The sequence below is a fragment of the Tuber melanosporum genome (genome assembly GCF_000151645.1).
Source record: "Tuber melanosporum whole genome shotgun sequence assembly, scaffold_129, strain Mel28".
In the NCBI taxonomy this organism is placed as follows: Eukaryota; Fungi; Ascomycota; class Pezizomycetes; order Pezizales; family Tuberaceae; genus Tuber; species Tuber melanosporum.
The window spans coordinates 75,106-88,779 of NW_003299152.1; the positions used below are offsets into that span (position 1 = coordinate 75,106).

Below are 13,674 nucleotides of genomic sequence, written 5' to 3' on the forward strand. Positions count from 1 at the left end.
CCCGCCTCTACCACCGCCAATCGCCTACTGACCGCATCGCTCAATACTAACACTTCAACTCGCACATGTAGACCTCGATGCATCGCCGTTCCCTCGCCATCACCGCTGTGATCCTGCTTCTACTCCTTAACACGACAGCTCAATTCTTCCCTTCCCTCCGCCTAATCGTCTGGGCCTTCTTCACCGGCAGCACCGCGTCCATAATCCTATTGCTAGTCTCGGGACTCTTCACTGTCCATCGCCGCCCAAGCGACAACAATGTCCTCAAGACCATCAAACCCCTCGCCTTTGCATCGCCAGCGCTCTGGTCCAAGGAAGTCGAAGCGATAGCGTTGGAAGACTCCTTCTACAGACTACCCTTATACCCGCCGTCGTTCGTGCTCTCGGACTCTATCGATGTATTCCTTGAAAACGTCCTTCGGGACTTCGTAAGCTCCTGGTACTCGAAGATATCCTCCGACCCGTCGTTCACTATTCAGGTCGATCGGACAATTCGTCATGCGCTAGGCGTCTTGCGGGATCGGATACAGGGTTTGGACCTTGTGGAGGTTATCGTCGGAAAGATTGTACCGCTGCTGACGGCTCACTTGCACGATTTTTCCGCCGCCGAGAGGGCCGTCAGGGGGAAGCATCTTAACAAAGATCTTACGGAGTCGGAGGAGCTGGATTTGGCGATTGCTGGCAAGTACCGAGAGGGGAAGCTTCACCCCGCGGCTAGCTTGAAGTTTTCGGATACGAAGCTTGCGCAACAGGACCACTTGAGGCTTCTAGTGGATAATATATTACCCGTGCTATTGCCTGAGAGGGAAAGGAAGAGTAGGGCCGTTGCGACAATTGTGAAGGAGATTGTGGCTTGTGGCATTTTGTTCCCGGTTATGGGGATACTGAGCGATCCAGATACTTGGAATCAATTTATTGAAGCTATAGTACGTGCCGCAATTCTTTGTTTCTCCGACAAGGAGTTCGATCGGTTGTCGAGCTGTACATGTATGCTATTGCCGTGTGGCATCGTTAACCGATGTTCGTCTCTTTAGGGTCGGTCAACTCTCCAAGATCGTAAAACTGTTCGAAAGCTCAGAGCTGCCCTGGATCAACATGCTACTCCACGGCACCCAAACTCCCTCGGCCACTCGAGGAATTACTCTCAGGTGGAACTTGCGCCAAGTCAACCATTCATACGGCTTTCTGCCAAAGACGACGAACGCACTTTCGAGCGCTTTATTCGGTCTATCAGGCTTTGTAACAACCTCTCCGACGCTAGAAGATTGAGGAATGAGGTCAGTGCTCAATTGAAGAGAGACGAAAGGGTTGAACCAAAGGAAGGATGGGCTGTCTACCTACGTAGGCTAGAGACCGGCAAGCGAGAGGTTGATAAGAGGGTTGCTCAATTATCGGCCAGTGTTGCGGGACCAGGCGGTGGACCTATAAGGACACATTCGGAGGTGCTCGTTCCCAAACAGGCTACAACTAGTCACTTGGAGTTTGCCACTCCGCAACAGGTTCTTCGAGATTCATCTGGGCTGTCTTACTTCATGGTTTGTGGGTGGCTTCTACAATATAACCGCTTTACTGACCGATATTCTAGGAGCATATGGACCGGCGTAGACGCTTGCCCTTAGTGCAGTTCTGGCTTGTTGTTGATGGCCTTCGTAATCCGTTGGAAGAAGATGTATCATCATCCGACGACGAGCAGGAAACATCCACTTCTACTGCTCATGCTGCTTGGACACTGTCGGATCGAGCTGACCTAGCCCAAATCCATGAAGCATATTTATCAATGCCGGAGCTTCAAATTCGAGAAAGGACCAACCTCGCTGTGAAAGAATTTCTTAAAGCAGGGAGTAATGCAACACAGGAACAGTACATACGGGCAAGAGCGGCTGTGTTGAGGGCTCAGACGGCAGTATTTGAAGAGATGCAGCAGAAGGACTTTCCCGAGTTTAGGGCTAGTGATTTGTTCTACAAGTATTTGGCCTCTGACGAGACTGCCGCATCACAAGTGAGGCCTGTGTCTGACCGGACGAGCCGAGAAATGGTCCGGAGCTCTTCATGGGCCAATGCTTCGCACCCCTCGGAAACATCAGATCCCATGATATCGTCGAGACATTCCCTAGACGGCGCCAGGCCCGCAGAAAGGTCTCTAGATGATTGGGACTTTGACCCGCTGTCAAACTCCCGACAAAGCCTTGACGAGGAGCCACCCCAATACTCACAGTATCTCAGCCAACCCCAACAAGAACCGGGAAGACATAGCCCGGAGGATGGCATTGTGGAAGCAATGGAAGCAGCGCTGAACGACATCATCGAAGACCGCCCAAGCCTCGACGAGAGCAGAAGCTCGCCATTCCAGAATAGCCCTGTTCTAACAGGACCTAATTCACCGCGGAGTTCGATCGACGTATCCCGGGATAGCAACAGTAATGGTACTGGGAGCGGGAACGGGAACGGACAGAAGTTCACCGCGGTATCTGCGGTCAAAGAGAAAGCGAAGGCGAAACCACCGAGTATTTCTTCCCTCGGCCTCGTTGGCACGGGTCCTAGCGGTGGCGTATTCGCTGACGACGAGTTATTCCCTGACGAGGCGGCTGTGGTCGATTGTCACTCTTCTGGCGAGGAAGCCGAGGACAAGGATGGCCCGGATGGGGGTAGTGGATCTGATGATGAGATTCGACAGGCTGCGCCTGGGGATCTTGGACTGGCAGAGGCGATCGCTGCGTTGACGTTTGATATCGAAAAGCTGTCTACTCAGGAGGCGGTTGTCGATAGCCTTTACCGGAAAGCAGAGTTAACGAATAATACTGTTGAGCTGAGGATCCTCGGGAAGAGTAAGGCTAGCTTGCATCGTGAGATTCGGAGGAAGGAGCTTCAGAGGCAGCAGTATATCGTTCAGGAGAGTGACAATAGCCTTTATGTGAGATTTGTGATTACGCTATGGAATTTGATACGTCGCGGCTAACTAGGTTCCTAGGGCCGCGCAAAAATAAGGATCAAATCCACCAGGGTCGGCAGGGAGAACGGCCAAGAATACGCTCTCTGTAGTTGACCCCCCGTTATCTCCTTTACCGTAATCAAACTAACTCTGCGCAGATATAATAGAAGTCCACCGCCCCGCCGGTGACCAAATGCCGCCAGCAACCTGGACCGTTCCCCGCCGCTACAGCGAATTCCTAAACTTACACCAAACCCTCCGTAGCACCTTCCCGAGTGTCAAACCGCTGGACTTCCCTCGACGTCGGGTAGTAATGAAGTTCCAAAAAGACTTTCTGGAAAAACGTCGAGTCTCACTGGAAACCTACCTCTGTTCCCTCCTCCTTTTGCCAGACGTCTGCAGAAGCCGAACCTTTCGTTCCTTTCTCTCACAAAATCACATCGCGCCTACACCTTCCGCCTCCTCTTCTGACCCGGGCATATTAACACCGGCAGACTACCGCCGCGACATAATGTCCCGACTCTACAACTCAATAGCAGATGGGGTGGAAGACGTCCTGGGGACAATTCCACTACTGGACCAACTATCCCAACAAAACCCTCCTCCCTCCATCCCCTTCCCCCCCCTCCCCCAGCTTCAGCACCAATCCAATCCTCCAAGCATAATCCCCGGCGAAACCATCGATGCAGCAGAAGCGGAGGCCGAACTCTCCGCCTTTGAAAACCGCGAATCAACACCCTTCGTAAAGCCCATCTGCGATATCTTCTTGGAAGTATTCCAGCTGAATCGGGGAAGTAATTGGCTCCGCGGCCGTGCTGTAGTAGTCGTGTTGCAGCAGTTACTCGGCGGGACGATAGAGCGGAAGGTACGTGAGCAGGTGCGCGGGTTGGTTGACGAGGAAGAAATTATCCGATATTTGGACATGCTGAAGGCGACTCTCTGGCCGGAGGCGGTAGCTACAGGGCAGCAGCAACAGCAGGCAGGGAGGGGTGCGAAGGAGAAGGTCAGGGCAAGGAATGAAGCCAAGATCATACTTGCTACGCTCATACCGGACCTTGCGGGGAGTGTTGTTGGGAGGGAAAATGCTAGGGCTGCTGGGAGGAGGTTGTTTGCTGGGTTGAATAATGGGAGGTTGAAGTGTGTCCCTCCTTTTTCCTCCCTTGATAAGGTGGGTTGGGCTGACGTGTGCGTGGTGGGGTTTAGTTCATCGATTGTGTATACGATTCTGGATGAGCTTGTTGGAATTGTGTTTGACGAGCGGTTGTAGTTGACATCATATTAATATCGCAGAGGAAGTGGAGTGGAGTGCGGGGTAATGATGTAAATGTATTTTATATTCCATTTGTCGTAGTAGATATCTTAAATTTCCTTCCTTATGCCTTGAACGAGTTCCCCCGAACGGAGTAAAGGGATAGTAATGTAGTCCTTTTTTTTTTTTTTTTTTTCAATAAGCCGAAATTATCCCACCAGAGGAGGAAGACCTCGTGCGATATTATAAAAATAATAATAATAATACCGAAGGGGGGTCGTTCATTCAAGTGAATGTTTCTGTCTATTCCTCCACCCCATCTACGCAGGGAAACCCCCCAGTGTCTCCTTTCCCCAAAACCAATATCTCCACAAGGTACCTCCCTCACTCGCACATACCAGTGCCGTAACGGCATTTGACCGTCCGCGCGGGCGGCCGCCAGGCCGATGACAATACGAACCTTACGAGTACGAGCCAAGTTATGCTACAAGGTATCATACAATACTTGTAACGTTTCACCCCTACCTATTACTTTTGAACCACCCATTGCCTTTTTTCCCAACTATTCAAGCTGATATCCGTCCATTTCACTCACACGCTCTCTCTCCCTCTCTCTTTGCCTTTTCCCTTCGTTACTTTGTTTTCGCCCGTTGGCGGTCTCTTTCTTGTGTGATGTTATGTGGGTGCTGTGGACAGGGTTGCTGTTGGGACGTGTGCTAGGATATTTGGAAGATCATTTTTTTCTTTCCTTTTGACGTCGAATATGATCATGCTTGCGATTATCATTTGGGCTACCAGCTGTGATTTTCAGGGTATTGGGTCTGACACCAATGTCGGATGTCGCGAGTATGATAATATGATATCCCATCTTATAAATCGGTACTGGACATCAACCTCATCGAGTGATCGACCATGAACATCAAGATTCAGGACTGTATTCATCACTTATCCATTCTAGCCCGTCACTGCAATCTACTTGCCCAAATCAACAAACATAATAATCACAACCAACTCCAACTAATCACAATACGATACGATACAATCCTCGTGCTTTTTCATTTTCATTTTCATCTTCATGCCAATTCATGTACGATCAAAGAAACATAGCCAAGCCAAGGAGATCAGGACAGAAAACGTACAAGCCAAGAACCCCAACAACATATTCCAAACCTCCCCAATCAGTCAATCAAATGCAAAACACCATGTTCAAAAACGGAAAAGAAAGCGGAGAAGGGGGTAGCCACGAATTAAGGAAAAGATAACAGGAGGAGGAGGAGAAACAAGGTTATAGTCATAAGTAGTATCACCGACTGCTAGCTCCGCTTGAGGTCTCGCTCGCGGGAATGGATGGTTCGATGACTTGATTTCTGATGGTTAAGATCTTTATCCCTCCACAATTAGTCTGCATCCCCCACCAAAGTGAACAAAAGAAAATAAATGGGACAAAACACACCCACTCATGCTGCAACAACTCCGCAGCAGAAGGCCTAATTCCCGGATCCCTCTCAAAGCACTTCTTCAAGAAGTCGATCCCACTCTCACTCAACTGGTCCGGCGCGGGCAATTGCGGAGGGTATCCCGCAGCGATATTCCACATAATAGCCCACTCATTATCCAGATTCGCCCAGGGTCTTCGTCCAGTTGCCATTTCCAGCACCACGCAGCCCAGGGACCATATATCGATGCTACCGTGGCGGCCCTTATCCGAGCCCGTGATCACTTCGGGGGACATGTACATGGGTGTTCCGGTCATGGAGTTCAGGTTTGTGCGGGCGGCAGTGGCTACGCCGCCACGGCGCGTTTTTCCCTGACGTGCTATCACCTTGGCGGCGCCGAAGTCGACGTATTTAATTATGCCGTTGTGGTCCAGCAAGATGTTTTCCGGCTTTATGTCGCGGTGCACGATGCGCGACTCGTGTAGGTAGGCGAGGCCCTCCAACATCTGTAGGGTGTAGATCATAACGACAGTCTCGTCCTCGATGCGGCCGTGCTCGAGGAGACTGGCTAGGGAGCCGCCGGAGCAGTACTCCATGAAGAGGCAGACCTTGTCGCGATGCACTTCTATGCCAAAGTATTGGACGATATTGGGGTGGTCGAGGAGTTCTAACACGTGCATTTCCTCGCGGATGGCGTTCGCAATTTGCGGAATTACTTGTGGGTCCTGGAGACGGATTTCCTTGACCGCCATTAGGTAGCCCGAGTCTAGGTTCATTGCTGCGTACACCGTGCCGAAGGTCCCGCCACCAACGAATTGGCCTTGTTGCCAGCGGAGGGAGACGTTCGAGAAGGAGGACTTTGACAGGGAGGTTAGGGATCGGTCGGTCTGGTTGCTATCGTCCAATACTCGGCCGAGGGCTTGTCGCTCGCTGAGGAGGCCCTTGCGGGCGTTGTCGATTTCGGTTAGTTGACGGAGCCATTCTTCCCGTATGCGTTCGGCAGCTTCGTTATCTTCAAGGAGCTTACCCATGTCCATTTTCTTAACTTGGCCGGCGAGCATCTCCATTCTTTGCTTCTCGGCTTGTGCCGCGAGCGTTGAACGAGCGCCCATGATGTCGAAATGCGAAATCAAGAGTGACATGCAGCCGGCGACTTTGGACCTTAGCCGCTCGTACTCTGCCTCACTGAAGGAGAGAATGTTCTGACCACGGGTCATGACCATAGCAAATTCTAGCGCTTTCACAGCCCATCGAAAAGTCCGACGATCGGAAGCAACGCAGTCATCGCATATGAAGCTGACCCAGTCGATGGCAAGCCGAGTGAGCTTAAGATTGTTCATTGCCTTTCGGTTATTGTCCATGTAAAGCACTGAACGCTGCCCAAATTCCGTCGCAAATGCAAAACAAGTCTGGATAAGTTCCTGGCAACCTAATCCTGTGGTCTGCCTCCGGATTTTTTCCACACTATCCATAATAGCGTTCGACAGTCTGTAGGTGGTCTTCTTGATCTTCATCAATTCCTGGTCGACCCGTGGAAGATTAGCCCTCTGTTCAATCAAAATGTCAAGGCTATGATTCGTTGAGTGAGAGAATGACATCCGAGCATTTGCTAGTCTTGCTAGGGAACCGTCTGCTACTAAACGTAATCTTCCGGGTTTGATATCCACAATCGGCTCCCTCATATCAATATCCAAAACGGGTCCATCCCAGGCTAGCTGGTCTTGTGGGCAGATGATCAGAACATACGGGCAAGATGGGTCCTCTCGGACGACGTCATCGTGGAAACATGTACGAAGGATCGATTGGATCTGATGCGGGCGGCCAGATAAAGATGGATCCGCCACCAAATATACTCCCTCATGTTCCACGCTAGCGGTATAGACCAAGAAGTGGCCCGACACTATCAGGGCGCCGACTAAGTCTTTAAGTTTATGCTCTTCAACGTTGTACTCGCTCGCATTCTCAAAACGCTGGCTCAAAAGTCTTGAAGAAGAAAAAAATTTAGTCAAGCCTTAAACAAAAAATGAGGACTTTACCTTGCAAAACGGAATAATTTACGCTGCCGCACACGAACAGAATCCAAGATCTGTTTATACCGTTTGCTGATATCCTCTCCTCTGGCCTCTGGAGGTTTCTGTAACTCCTTCTCGAAATGGCCCATCAACCTACTAAGTAATTTGCTCGTTAAGGAACTACATTGTGTCAGCTAGTTACATCGATCCTTCTGTAGTCCCCCGACGTACCTAAACTGCTCGGCGACCTCAACATCACCCCCCTCGATAAATCGGCCGATGTCATTAGAGAAATTCCATTCCGTCTCAAGGATTTCGGCCTCCTTAAAAGTGTTCTTGTTGGACCCGATCCTCCAGCCGATAAGCTTGAAGTAATACCTTAACCCATGTAACACCACTTGTTCGAAGCTCTCGTCCATACAGGGGGGAAGATTCCAGCCGGGCTCCGGCTCCGAAATTATCATGTATTTCTGCTTAATATCCACAGCAAGCCGGAGGACAGACTGGAATTGCATAATCAACTGATCCGTCATCATTGACACTGGTTCCCTCATGTTCTCAGCATACTTGAGACGCATACCGATAACCTCCTCAATAAGCCTTGTCGGAAATCCAATGAGAACCAGCAGCTCTTCGATGTATGGTGGTAAATGGCGCTTCCCAAAAGCCTCAGAATACTCGATCAAAGTCTCCTTTGCCTTAGCAATCACTCTACTCAAGCCAGATAGCATGTTGCTCTCTCCAATCAACGACTTCAGGTTATCCTCTTTTAAAATCCGATCCAAGAACGACGATCCCCGATCAATGTTGGAAACATCACCCACGGAGGTAACATTTTGCCGGGCAAAATCCAAGTCATCATTCCCAACCCAATTTTGAAGGATTTTGAGCTCTGTCCTGATCAGTTCGGTGATATTGCTCCAGGCGACGATCGCGTCCCAACTTGCCGCGAAAGGCGAGGAAGCGCAGTTTGGCTTAGCGCTCATCAATGCTGCCTGGGTGGGCCATAGTTGCTCGCACCTCTCCCATCTCAAAATAATGTCGTGGACTTGCTCTCTTGGGCTCTTTTCCGTTTTATCCTTTCCTTGTATTTCAAAGTTTATAATATCACTAATTAGTGTATCCACTTTTGCCCTACCCTCCTCCAAAATCCTCCTCTGGGCCGGAATTGATCGGCCACACACCTTCGCCCTTAGACCGATGAAGAGCTCAGTCTTCATGGTTACACCTTCCTTCTCTTCTGTACTACCGATCAACCGCTTCTTCTCTTGTTTAACCACATCCCCCATCAAAACCGATGCAAGCATAGAATGCCACTCCAGGCGCTCCCTATTCTCGGGAATCTTGAGTTCCTCCGCCGATGGTTCCATCTCATCGTGACCGTAAAGCAACAGCGTATCCCCATCATACATATCATCCCCAAAGTGAACCTCGGAAGGAGACTCATCCTCCATCTCGAACTCATGTTGATAAGAGCCCAAAAGACTAGAACCAGAGCTAAAATAGTCGCTATCCGTATCCTGGCGCAACCGCTGTACATAGGCTTTCTCCTGGGATCGGTAGAGTGCGCTAGGATCCCGGCGGGACCGGTTAGCCGACGAAGACCTATGCCTCGAGCGCTCGTTCGTCATACTCATTGGGTGACGTTGTAACCCAGGAGCATAGGTATGCGATGGTATTCGCATGGGGGGAGGGGGCCTATGCAGTGACGACCGATCGACTACGCCTTCCGGTGACATTCTTCCGGAAGGTTCGGGAACGGGGTAGGGTAAGGAGCGGACACTATTTCCCGTCCTCCCAGACCCACCCCAAGAGGAATAACCTCCATTATGAATCGAGGCAACACCATCCCCGGACACCAACACCTCCTCATCGCCATCCAATTCATCGTACTCCACAGACATTTGTCGACCGGAACGTTGAGAGTCGTCGGAAGAGGCGGAATCGTCTTGATGCGATAGACGCGCTACGCCATCCAGAGATCCGCTAAGCAGATGAATATCAGAAGAGAAGTCCTTGGAGATAAAATGAACACCCCTTTGCCCAGAGAACTGGTCGGGGTCCAACTTCCTAACGGATGAAGTAGCCATGCGATGAAACCGAGGGTGGATAAACAGAATAGCAACGCCGTTTCTTTCCAGTAAACCGCAAGATTCTCGGGGCAATTAGCTGAGGTTAAAGGCTCGTGGGTAAAGGGAGGGGTGTTGTGCAGGGCAACCTAATAGGTGTCGGCCAAAAAAAGAATTGAGGTTGGACAGGTCTAGTGATTGGTGGACACGTCGATGACGGCAATTTGCATCTTTACCCTGGAAAAAGAGGGAGCGAATGTCGGAAAGTGGATACTGTAGTTAAGAGAGAAGAAGTACTCTTGTGGGGTTCAGAATCTACGGTAATTGATCCTAAACCTTGGTGATGAGAGGCAGAGGAGGGTAAATTGAAGGTTAAGAAGGTTTTCTTCGAGTGCCACAGACCCTTCTAGTGTGGCGTTGCAATAGCAGCTCGAGTGATGAGCCCAATTCTAGGCAGCCGCGAACCGGCCGTTGCCAGGTTTCGGCAACAAGGTAATGCCGAGCCGTATTAGAGATTTGTGGCGCCAAGTTCCCCTTCTCAACAAACCCAAAAGTCGAGTGATATTAGGTGATTCAAGTCTAGAGTCAAAGCCACGGAGAGCATCCTGCCTATCATATGATATCTGTTTTTCATCGATGCTCTTGACCGGTGCGGTACCGGCTTTCTTTGTGGGCACAGCAGAGGCTAGAAGTGCAATGCTTATATCAGGGCAGCAATATAAGTACACATCTTCATAATCTTGGTCACAATAGATCAATCTAGAGGTGTTATGGTACTACCCGGTGCATACTGCAAGCTCACATTGCCCGGCATCATACGACGAATTGTTTCACGTAAAACCTGGTTACTTTGGTAGCCCCAGGTATACTCGGTCCATCTGAGTAAACTTGAGCACGGTTTGTTCAATCATTGCCAAATCCTCTGTTTGCCAAAGCTATCATTCGTAACCGCGCCGCGCCCCCCTCCATAGTACACTTGTCAGATTATGAAGACCAATTCCACACTTCCTCAAAAAGTTCTGACTTGCTCCAACTACATTTCCTCCTGAGCCCCTCCCCCCGGTCGGCCCGGAAGCCATTCTCCTCTTTTTTTTTAAAAAAAAAAAAAACATTTTGATATCTTTCTTTGGTCCCCTCTGATAGGTCATTTCATTTAGCAGCCATGTAAAAAAAGCAGTACCTCCTCGACAGTATGTCAACTCAATCATTTCCCCCCGGCACCGAAAACGGGACAGGGAGCTACAATACTGACAAACACAGACACTGAAAAGCTGTATTTCAGACATACCACGCGGCCCCAATAGCTGCAAAGTCCATTCCTACAATGTAGGCTATTCTATTACTTTAACGGAACATTGCAGATCCGCACTGGCCTGTCTACAGCTCGTGTTGGCGTTTTCAACATAGGATATTGGTTGGCATTGAGTGAGCTTGCTTTGAAAGTGGGCGTTGTCAGTTTGCAGAATGGATTTTGAGCTAAGGTTACGGTATTCATTGTGGTAGTGTTGTGGTTACATTCCATATGCTCTTTGCAATTTCAATCAAACAGGCCAGATTTCGAGTATGTTTTTAGTACTGCAGCAATGGAATACAGTAAACACCATTCTACTTTTCAATGCTATAGCTACAACTTTAAAAATTAATGAGAATCAATGCACAGAATATCACTCGATATCTTTGACAGAGCAATACTGTGAGAGTAAATCGTCTGTAACTTTAGATCATCTCCACAACTATATGTGCTGAGGGTACCCAAGTACCATACCTGCGACACTCTAGTGCTAAGTATTATCCAGTCAGAAAGCCTAGCAAGACTTCTCCGAAAAAAAAAAACCCCCACCAAAGTGCCCAGACTCACCCCACAAGCATCCAATATCAAAAAGGGGTCATGAAAACAACCCCACATTTCTTAATCTCAATTCGCGACAACAACAGCCCCGCCCGCACGTAAGATATCCACAGGCACTCACTAGTCCTCCTCCCCATGAATACTATCTCCACCCACCGTCCTTCCAAACACGCAAAAGACAAACTCATTTTTTAAGACCCACCGCCAATCCACCGTACTCAAAAAATAATTGTGGATTTTGTTTTTGTGGGTCCAGTAGAGTACAACCGTCAGGGAAGTGTGCCATTGCCCTGCAATTCACCCGGGGGGGGGGAAGTCCTGAGGAGGGGTTTCATGGAGTGATGGCGTATTTTATATTCCTTTCCTTTGCAAACGTACCCCCTTCCTTCCTTCCTTTCCGCGCAGGGAGCGGGTTGACTAGACCAGACCAAAGACAGCCCGGGGGCGCATCTCACACCCCCTCCAGCAGAGAAATCCGAAGGAATCGAGTTCATGAATCCTGCTTAGCACTATGGTGCAATCACGGAGCAAATGCAAGTTGCTGTATATATAAAGCATATAATCCATTGTTGGGGCAGGCGGGTAAGTTAAATATGACGATCCAAAGACACGCCGTCGAATTGCCAGCAGTAACATACAATACACGGATATTACGATGCCCGGGGATATTACGAGACTGACCTGCTGAGGCAACAACCAATGAATTCCTACCATCCTCAACAAAACATGGCAGTACAGTCTGAATTTTATTCTGAGTAATACAGTGATTAAGGAATATAAGCCAGAAGAGAAAACAAAGAAAAATGAAAACATTTAAGGAAATGATTACAATGAGTGATAACATATGACTGCATTTTGGATGTTTCTCCTCCTCCTCATCAAACTCTCCCAAGTGCATATTCCGGAATGATCGACGGTTGCGAGTTGCTTGGTCTGGGTTTCAGCATTGGTTTCCAGAGGTTTCGTGGAGCTGCAGGATGTGTAGGGTGTTGTCAAGAGGTAGAAATCCGTCATGGTTGGTTGTTTCCTCTTCCAATCTACTCCTCCTCCCTTTAACTGATCTTCTACTACTAGACCCTTTACCAGGTAGCTCACCCTCACTACCAGATGATTCAGAACTCTCATCCTCTACTTGCCAGCGCTTTTGGGATCTTTGATGATTACTTTCCTCCTTCTTTCTCTTTATTTCTGCTACCTTTTTTGCATTCTCCTTCTGGGCAAGTTTTTCCTTATATGCCTTATCTAAAGCCTTCCTCCCAATTACCTCTGCCCATGTAATAATCACACCTGTGTGGGCCTTACTTGCCTTTCGCTTTTTCAGCTCATCTGACAGCTGTTTTTCATGAATTAATGACTGAGCAGAGGTACTTGTTGCAAAAGAGGCGAGCTCATATCCAATCTCACATGCTCTTGCCACAGACTCCACGTTGGTTAATTCAAGTTCTAGTTGCCTAATCTTGCTTGTCGGAGTGTTGCTATTGGCTAGAGGGTGAAGTTTGTAATGTCTTTGATAGACTGGGGTAGCATTTTGGAGATCAGGATTGGTGAGGACACACCGTCAGTTAAATGGTGCTATACTGGTACAGCGAAAAGCAGCCTTAATATTACTCTCCATCAAGTCTTTCCTGTGGGCCTCCATTACCATAGAAAAGAAATCGCCTTTGTGGATGGTTGAATAAACACCGTGATTTCTGAGAAACTCCTCAACTTGTTGTCGATAATAGGAACCAATAGTACCAAATGGATTTTGGTCAAGTGGTTGAAAGATATGGGTTAGGTGGGAGGGAAAAAAAAGCAGCTGTATCTTGTGGGTCCAGCAGTAGTAGTAGAAGTCAAAATCCTGATGGGAGGTATGATTGTCAAGTAGCAATAGTTAGTAGGCACTGGGAGAGGACGGTTGACAGTAGATTGCAAAATGTTCTTCCAACCACCTTAAGGACAATCACTTATGCATGTAGCCAGTTGTGCAAATGCTGAAGGTAGCTTCATCTCTTTCGGTATAGTCATGGCAGCTTTCACATTGGGACTTTGCTTGGTATATGAAAAATGGTGGAATGCTTTATCCTCCAGCAGAAATAGTATCAACTAATGTGACCCATTCTCTACTACCATCCTGAACTAAACGTGCAT

At 48.8% G+C, this 13,674-nt stretch overlaps 2 protein-coding genes; one reads left to right on the forward strand and one right to left on the reverse strand.

The window, feature by feature from the left end:
• GSTUM_00002373001 (uncharacterized protein) lies at positions 1–4,196 on the forward strand (the record flags this gene model as incomplete). XM_002842487.2 has 7 exons in its annotated part: positions 1–926; positions 1,035–1,535; positions 1,586–2,911; positions 2,969–3,035; positions 3,088–3,345; positions 3,424–3,482; positions 3,564–4,196. Exons 1-7 carry the CDS (start codon positions 78–80, stop codon positions 4,194–4,196), a joined length of 3,693 nt encoding a protein of 1,230 aa, XP_002842533.1. The 5' UTR covers positions 1–77.
• A 1,285-nt stretch (positions 4,197–5,481) lies between these two features.
• GSTUM_00002374001 (uncharacterized protein) lies at positions 5,482–10,024 on the reverse strand (the record flags this gene model as incomplete). XM_002842488.2 has 4 exons in its annotated part: positions 7,858–10,024; positions 7,651–7,806; positions 7,531–7,597; positions 5,482–7,470 (listed from the first exon to the last, which is right to left on the reverse strand). The coding sequence occupies exons 1-4, from the start codon at positions 9,714–9,716 to the stop codon at positions 5,482–5,484; spliced, it is 4,071 nt and encodes a 1,356-aa protein (XP_002842534.1). The 5' UTR covers positions 9,717–10,024.
• Between the last annotated feature and the right edge of the window lie 3,650 nt (positions 10,025–13,674).